Below are 8,829 nucleotides of genomic sequence, written 5' to 3' on the forward strand. Positions count from 1 at the left end.
CCCCAAAAAGTCATTCAAAGAACACTTATCTTCACCAAGCGACGTGATGACTCCAACCAAGAGAAAAACCTTTTCACCAACAACCATGGTGAATTAAAAGGAGGAATTGAAGATATAGAGGTCCTTTCCAAGCATTGTGATGATTCAAAGAATAAAGAAAAGGGATCAAGTTGGTTCGTGAAGGGCTATGTCTCTCCTGTTCAAAGGACATATGATGATTCCCAAACATTGTGTCCTCCCATCAAAGGATGTGAAGTTACCAGATTTGAAGCCAAGAGGTTGAACATATCGTGTGAATCATCTATTGGAGGAAAACATAAGGATTCAATCATTCCTACATCAAGAAGGTCTTCAATGAGAAACTACTTCGATTTGAGGACAAATCGCCTAAAAGAAGGGGAGGATGATACGATCCAAACAAGCTCCAACTTTCTCCATGACTTGAACACGCCATGGATGTTCTTCAAAGCTGTTTCTAAGGGAGTTCTTCATTACCCTATCTTATACTATATCATTTATACATTCTATTCTATCATAAGCATGTATTCACATGTTAGTATAAATTATCATATTATTATCCTATGCTTATTTGATCATGTTTTTCATATTATTCAAATATATGTTATGATTACATATCATTTCTTAGGATATTATTATTACATGTTTCCATTTATCATTTATGAATACCATATTATATGATATTCATGCATAATTGATGCACAATGTTATTTCAAGTATGTTAAGTATGTTATATTAGTCTTGCATTCATTTAAGCATGATTCAATTCATTCGTGAAACGGCAGAATGCTTAATCATTCATTTGTTAGCTCACGTGCATTCATTCTAGCTCCTAGGTCTTATACATTAGCTTACATATGTTATATCATTATGTACTTAGCTCATGACATGCATTCATAGCTCATATCACTCAAACACCTCACGGCAGCATGCATTTTACCGTAAATGAGCTCACACATTGCTTATTTTATTTGTTTGGTGATTCCTATAGGTGAAACACAAAACAAGGCATATTATGGTAGCTTGGCTAGCTAAAAGGACAAGCACAACAGCTCACACTAGCTCATGAACATTATGGCAGCTCATTTCATCACATAAGGAGCTTAAACTTAGCTGGAGGAGCTAGCATGTAGCTGAACTTAGCTGGAGGAGAGCTTTGGACCAAATTACTGAAAAGTGGACTAGAGGTAGCTGGAAGTAGCTGGGAGAGTAGCTGAGGAGTTGAGAAGACCAAAGCTAACTAGCTTGAGTTCATCAAGCTATAACTCACCTAGTTAGCTACCAAGACACTCACCTAGCTTACCTTGAAGCTAGTTCATCTCTAGGCTGCCCAATGGATGCCATGTCACCTAGATGCATGTTGGAAGCTAATTCACGCCTAATTGTTGCCTATCTTTATTCCATGGACTTCAAGACATCATCCTATGGTTGCAACCTCATCAAAGCATAACAAGAAGACCCATGTGCATTCATGTAGGCTTCCATGTGCATCATTCAAGCATGTACACTCCATGTGACATCAAATTGGCGCCAAAACACCAAGGGATGCTTCTTATTCGGCCGGCCGAACCAACACATAACCATTCGGCCAAGAGCATGTATTTTCATTAAAGTCTTGTTTTTTCATTAAAAATCATGTCATTTTAGGAAGGTACAAGGGCTGGCCGAACCAACATGTACCTATTCAGCCAAGTCCCTTCAAAAACTATAAATAGGCCATTTTATTTCATTTGTAAGTACACACCTTTTATTCAATTAAAGTGAGATTATTCTCTTCTTAAGTCCTGGCGACTTTTTATCGACTTATCAAGTATTTTATACTTGTGGCGTCAACCCCTTCCTTTCATCTTGATACTTCTGGTTCCTAGTTCATATAACTAGTGGGTCAAAGTACTTAACACCATCCCTTGAAGAAACAATATAAAGATTGGGTCTCTGCTCTATATAGCATTGGTTCTTCTTTGAGATTTCTTCAAGATACTATCCTCACAACCATCCCTTTATTTCATCTCCATAACCATAGCCTTATCAACTATCTTCCGCTTCCATTACTCATTATTTAAATAGCCTACCAATTCACCCATACATCTACTACCCTTAACTATTCTATTTTGAGCCATTCATTTTGCAGGTTGTTTTGCTTCCTTCCTAGATCCACAATCATTTAAAAAGGTACAAGTACCTTACATCATGACGCCCATGATGAATATTTTGGCGAGGAGCCCAAGAGAGCAACTCATGTAGACCCAACACTTCTCACAGACTTCTTTCGAGGATTTGATGAGAGGATGCTTCATTTCATTGATGCTCTCCGAGCCCATGTTGACTCACACTTTGATAAAATTGAGCATCTTCAAGATACTATTGAGCTCCTATGATTAAGGAGGTTCAAGTGATCTAGCGTCAGCTTGAAAGATTTTTCTTCCCTCGTTTATCACCATCTTAGTTCATACATGCATATCATATCATTTTCATTATCGCATTTTTTAGACTTTGCTACATTTGGATATTTGACTTTGGATGTTTGGTATTATAAACTTATGTTTATTTGGATATTCTTGATATTTAGATGGTTTTGATATTTTGAATTTGAATATTTGGACTTATATGCATTTGATATTTTGGATGTTTATGGTTTTGGTACTTTAGGTTATATGCATGTTATTTACTTTAAGTACCATGAAGCTTGATATTTACCTCAATATCCCTATTCTTAATTCTAATTTTATTTTTACTATTTTATCTCCTTGTTATATTATACTAGCATTGTGAATTATTTTTATATAAAAATATCTTATGCAAAGTAAATATCTTGTCACATGGGAAGGTTCAAAGGAGGATACCTACTTATCTTATGCAACTATTGATCGTAGAGTCTATTACCACATCGCGTCAAAATGTTTTGATAAAATCATCAATTTCATTCATGTGGGGGATTGTTGGAAAAATGAATGAATTTCATTGATGGATTTAATAATTAAATTAAATTCATATCCCTTCTGAATATTTCAAATTAAAAGATATTTATCTCTTTAACTTGAATATTAATAGGATAATTATTCTTTTGAGTATCTCAAATTAAAAGGTATTTATTATCTAGTTAATTTTAAATATTAAAAGATAATTATATCCTTTTAAATATTTTAAAATTAAAATAAAATCTATTTAAGTTTTAATACTAAAAGGTATTTATATCTTTTTTAATATTTCAAGTTAAAATATATTATTATCTGTTTAAATTTGAATATTAAAAGAAATCTATTTTGAGTGAATCTCTCTTGAAAATCTCTTATAAATATTGAGCTGACCTGACCTACTATGTTAAACATATCTCAAAATTCAAGAACTTCACAAATCTTGAAAATTATTCTCTCTTTCTCTAGTTTTCTAGTGATATGCAAAGACAAGAAATAGGTGATTATCTTGACAGTCGTGTTACTATACGTTAATCATTTAGTTTTTGTATTATGAGAGATAGACAACCAAAAGATCTCGAGCACCAAAGAGTTGTCGAAAATCTGTCTTAAAAGAACTGTGTAGCGACAGGCCTCAACTCGTTTTCAATCGATAGATCAATCAAGAAAATAATATTTTTCTTTCTATATATTTTCATTTATTTTTAAAGAAGACTACTTTCTTTTGATATTTTGTATAACAATGCTTTCATTCTTAATATGCACTTGTTTTCATTTTCCAAAAAAGTATTATTTGTTTATTTACATTAGTTATAAACTGGATATATGCAAATTAATTGTTTAATTGTTTTATTGAATTATTTTATATTAAATATCGGCGTGTCAAACATTACACTCGTCTTAATTTTAAAATGCAAATTAAAAATTTATTTCATACATGTTTTAAGATGTTATTTTATTTTATTATATATAGAGGATATGAAAATGTAAAAAGGAAAACAATTAAATCAAAAATTAAAAACATACAATATTAACATGTAAACTTTTATATAATGTTTGAAACACACAGACAGCACAAACGCATGGATATACAAGAATTGTATTAAGAATGCTCTAGGATTAGCTGCTAGATTCAGAGTGTATTAAGAATGGAAATGGATTGCCAAGTTACAATATTAAACCACCTATCATAAAAGATCAAAAAAGAAAGTTTCTTACACTTGAGGAAGCTCTTGGAACCAAAATCTGCACTTTCACCCTCCTATAATTCTAGGACATTACACCAATATAATAATATATCTACAGCCTAATTATAACTCACCAGTGCTCTCACAAGAACTCCCTTGATTGCCCATGGCATCATGAACAGACAATCTAATGATATTGCTGCCCGATGATCTCGAAACATCTGCGCATTCCTGGAGATCGGCATCACAAGCTATCAAAACCCACTCGTTATCATCATCCAGGTATTTGATATCAAAGGTACCTAGCTCTAGCTTCAGCCTCTTGGCTACTTCCTCTTTTAATTCCACGATACCGGAACGTAAGGAGATCCGGAATCTAATTATATCTTCTCTGTAAGTAGCCTTAATGGTCACATTCTCCGTTTCATGCCTTGCTATCACATGGGGTGTTGTTGAGTGAGTAAAGGTGGCCATGGCTTGCTTAAGAGCCGGATCAGAACATGGAAGTGGCGTCCAACTAGATTCTGGAAATCGCTCATCAATGCCAATGTCTGCCGCTGAAGTACAAAGGTTTCTCAAGTCTTTAGAACTTCCAGCGTCTTCCACTAGCATACCTCCGAATGGCTCTTCGGGTTCTGCGGTCACAAGAGCTGTAGGCATTGAGAACGTGGCTGATATATTCTGATCCCTTAAAGGATGTTGGAAGGCCAGCTCGGGAGAGCCGTGTGCTTTAAAGCATTGCTGCGGAGCCTTAGTAGCAGCACTTTCAATTCCAGGGCTACCTTGACATGAACCATGAGAAGTTGGCGTCCCAGCACTCTCTTCTCTAGAGCCACTCCCTGTTTTGGATCTCTTTATCCCTTTATCAAAGTCTGATGAAAATCCATTCTGCCGAGGGAAATGTTCTTCTGGGCTCAATGTCCTCCCTCCCAACAATTGATCTTCCACTAAAACATGTCCATTACTTCCCGGTGTCAAACATTTTGGTGAATCATTTCTTTCACCTTGATGTTCAAAAGGTATAGAGTTTGGTGAGTTTTGTTGATTGGACCCATTCGGCCACGAAATGGAATTAACACCAACAGGTAGTGGATTCTTGGCAAGTGAAGTTAAACCAAATGCTCCATCAGCGCAGTGTACAGATTCAATAACATGTTTTAGCTTAGTGAGGGAACGGTTGACTTTGTTGATCTTACGAGACGGCCACCGGGATATCCCATGCTGCCTGCAGATGCGCTTCATTGTTGTAGGACAAACTGCAAAATAAAGAATCTCTCTGAGAACAGTCCATATCAATATGTACCAAAACATATATTCTTTTACGCAGATTTAGTTTAGAAGGCACTGAAAATTTCTCAAAGAGAGAAGATGGATACCACCAAGGCTCTTTGCAGCATCTTTGAGACTCCCTGTAAAGTACTGTTGGAGCACCTCCAGACTAATCGATTTCTCAGTTTTCCCGCGTTTTCTCTCTGGTTTTTTAATGTCTTTATTCTGCTGAGGACAAACAAGATTGTGGCTTCCACTAGCAACAAGGTCAGCTCCACGAGTTGCAGAGTCCAAATTCACAGTTAATCGCTGCTTTGAAGAGTCTAATTGCCCTTCTTCTCGGTTGGGTGAGGGGTTATTCTCGGGTGGCGACTTCACAGATGGATGAATTGGAATTGCTTCAAGCCTTTCTTCTGAAGAGGCTTCAATGATTTCAATAGATCCTTCATGATCTTCCAGTTCAGCTCCAGAAGCAACCTTAAGACTTTGGAAATGCTGCTTCATCGTTGCCAGTATGGAGCCCAATAAAGTCTGTTGTTCATTGCGGTCGGCAATAGCAGGGGGCAGAAAAAACTCGATAATGTAATCATCATCTCTGGTATAAGTACTCCGTAAGCAGATTGCAAAACAGCTGGTTAATCCAAACATGCGAGCATAATGTACTAAAGGATACTCGGTTTTGCAGAACTGGGTAATGTCTGAGCAAAAGCACGAGTTGAGTGATAAAAATGCCCTCCCAGCAACCCCCTGACCCTTTTGTAGGTGATGCTCAAGACAAGCGTCCCGGAAACCCCACATGTGAGCATCTACAACATAGAATGCCACATCAGTTGTTGACATGCAAACTTGTCCCATGCAGCTACCGTCAAAGCTTGTACAGCTTTTCTTTAGACCACCGCCATGGAACAAAACACTGCGATGCTTGCAAGGGACCCAAGTCTGAGCCAGGGGTAGTTTGTGAGTTTCGCAGACCACTGTCAAAATCTCCAAAATATCAGTCAGTGCACTTTGGCGACTTTCATTGCAAATCTGGTATAAAAGCGTGAGTTTGTCAGAATATGAAGAAGAACACACAAAATAAATATTTTCCAAGCATCCAAAAATAATGAGATTTAATAAAAACTAAAATTAAAACTCACCTGGGTGCTTGGATGATCCAATATTTCAGAACTTTTCAGATTCACTGCCTGCACAAGAACTGAATTTACATGACTGAGGAATCTCAGAGCATCAAAGAAAGAAATATTTGCAAGACCGATGATTACAAATGAAAGGAAAAGTTCAATACGAATGAAAGGAACAGTGGCTATACTGGAGACAGAAAGAAACCCAACCTCAAGCGCTTTGCATACTTTATCAACCTCGGGTGCATAGTTAATCTTCTGTGAAGTCATTATGAGTTCAACAACACCCACACAAGACTGTCCAGAAGGTTCAAAGACTGGCAACGCCAAGGTTCCCTGAACATTGTATAGCAGAGCATGATCAAGCCGTGAATACTCTCTGCTGGAATAATACTGTACATTTGGACTCCATTCCGGCAATTTTTGCCGGAAAACACGGCCAGGAAGTCCGAGCTCAACATCACTCTCTCCATCCACTGAAAACATGTACATCAAAGAAACCATCCTGTACTGGTGCAATCCATTGCTATGTGGATCAAGGACAAAGGGTTGCCCCAAAGTTGTTAGAACATACCGACCCCCATTCTTTACAGGTGCCCAAACCTGCGCTAGAACATGTTGTTCAGTTGATTCCTTGAAGTAACGCAGTGCCCGAGTCATCCTCTCTTTAATAACACAATAACTATCTGGGTTTTCAAGGGGCAGCAATCCCAAAAATGGAGATGGCAGCCTTCTATTATCATTGCCCTCCTTAGCATTTTCATTTACAGGATTGGGAGTACCTGCATTTAGTACAATTTAAAATACAAATGAAACTCAGGTAAGCTAGATGCTTGAGCCAATTAAATATGCACAGTAGTTGATAGTAATGATGATATGCACTAAACCCAGAAAATTATAAAATTCAGGTGCTGGACCGTTGAAGTTGAAGGAAAAAGAAGTCCCAGGCTGAGAAGGAAAAGCAAGTAGCTTCTATCCTGCTAGCTCAGAGGCGGTTGCGGATCCACTCATTGTTCAAGGTCAGCACTGAAATCTGAATTTTTTTCTATTAATTACTTTATCGATTATGCACACGCTGAAATTTTATTTATAGCCACTCCTACAAAAATTTTATGTTGTTAATATACATGTATCCATCCTAAAAATATTTTTAAATCCGTCGTCACAGTTCAGAACAGGGATTTAAATAGCAGTGCGCTATTGAAATAGCGGCCAATATATTGCGCTAAAGGTGTAGTCCAAAATAATTATTGCATAATCATGACACCCGTAATGATCGAGATAAACACAACTCAACCGAAAACACCACCGAAACCGTAATTTAAATCCCTGACACAGGTTTATATAATGGTTTACATAGGAATTAAAGAAACTAAGGGGGGAAACAAGGCAAACATACAAAGATTAACTAAAACATAGGCTCTGTATTCCATTGAACAATCCTTTCACTTTCCAGTTCTTGAGGTTGAATCTAACAGGAAAATTATCCAAATTCTCAGGTTACCATATTCCAAGAATATGTGATTCAATCAATACAGACAAAACCGAATCAAAGCTCCAAGAAAATCCAACTAAAACACAAAACATTCAAAAGCGAAAACCAATCCAAATCAATAAACGAAGACAAAAGGGGGAAATTTCAAAATAAAGAAGAAGAGAAACGCATAAAGAATAGCAATTTTACGAAGTTGGAAAGAAAAAAAAAGGACTAACACTTGACAAAAAGATTGTAACCGGCAGCGGCGGCAGGCCCGAACTTAGTATCTTCATCGGAGAAAGCCCAGAGAGGAGAACATGGCTGCTCGGAAGAAGAGGGTATGATAAAAGGAGAGGTGGGATTAGAAAGGAAAGTCAACTGATCCAAGGGCCAGGAAGAATCCAGATCCAGATAATCCATATCCATTATCCCCTGCTGCTGTTGTTTTGGCGGCGAAGGACACGCGTTGTCTTCCTCCGGCTCGCACATTTTATGGGGAAGAAACAAAACGGAAAAGAAAAAAAAAGTTGGGTTTCTTTAATTATTTTTCCTGTGGAGGAGGGTAGTTCTCTTTCTCTTTCTCTTTCTCTTTGGTGTTTGAAAGGAGAGAAAAAGAGAAGATTATTAAAAAAAAAATCACACACTGTGGTACATAATGGAATTGGTAGTGGTAAAATTTGCAGACAGTGATTCCATTTGTTTTATTAATTTAATTGATGGAATCCACAGCTGGGTTGTGGGCTACACCTAGTTGCCACAGTGTGGATAAAAAAATGTCGTGAGGAGATGATTCTCTGCTGCTCCCCTTCCATTATCACCCACCCCCTCTACTCATCACT

The 8,829-nt window shown here is 37.2% G+C and overlaps 1 protein-coding gene across 1 annotated transcript; it reads right to left on the reverse strand.

The window, feature by feature from the left end:
- Positions 1 to 4,073: 4,073 nt before the first annotated feature.
- On the reverse strand, positions 4,074 to 8,569 carry LOC120184979 (protein NLP6-like). The gene is made up of 5 exons (XM_039189312.1): positions 8,227 to 8,569; positions 6,724 to 7,295; positions 6,529 to 6,576; positions 5,497 to 6,418; positions 4,074 to 5,376 (listed from the first exon to the last, which is right to left on the reverse strand). Exons 1-5 carry the CDS (start codon positions 8,477 to 8,479, stop codon positions 4,244 to 4,246), a joined length of 2,928 nt encoding a protein of 975 aa, XP_039045243.1. The 5' UTR covers positions 8,480 to 8,569; the 3' UTR covers positions 4,074 to 4,243.
- Positions 8,570 to 8,829: the final 260 nt, after the last annotated feature.

This window comes from Hibiscus syriacus, unplaced genomic scaffold (assembly GCF_006381635.1).
Source record: "Hibiscus syriacus cultivar Baekdansim isolate YM2019G1 unplaced genomic scaffold, ASM638163v2 tig00112981_pilon, whole genome shotgun sequence".
In the NCBI taxonomy this organism is placed as follows: domain Eukaryota; kingdom Viridiplantae; phylum Streptophyta; class Magnoliopsida; order Malvales; family Malvaceae; genus Hibiscus; species Hibiscus syriacus.

Coding starts and splice junctions, on each gene's coding strand:
- LOC120184979 (XM_039189312.1), bottom strand. CDS start 8,479: ATGTGCGAGCCGGAGGAAGACAACGCGTGTCCTTCGCCGCCAAAACAA. Junction 7,296..8,226: donor TTACAATCTTTTTGTCAAGT/GTTAGTCCTTTT, acceptor TACTAAATGCAG/GTACTCCCAATCCTGTAAAT. Junction 6,577..6,723: donor AAGTATGCAAAGCGCTTGAG/GTTGGGTTTCTT, acceptor GTTCTTGTGCAG/GCAGTGAATCTGAAAAGTTC.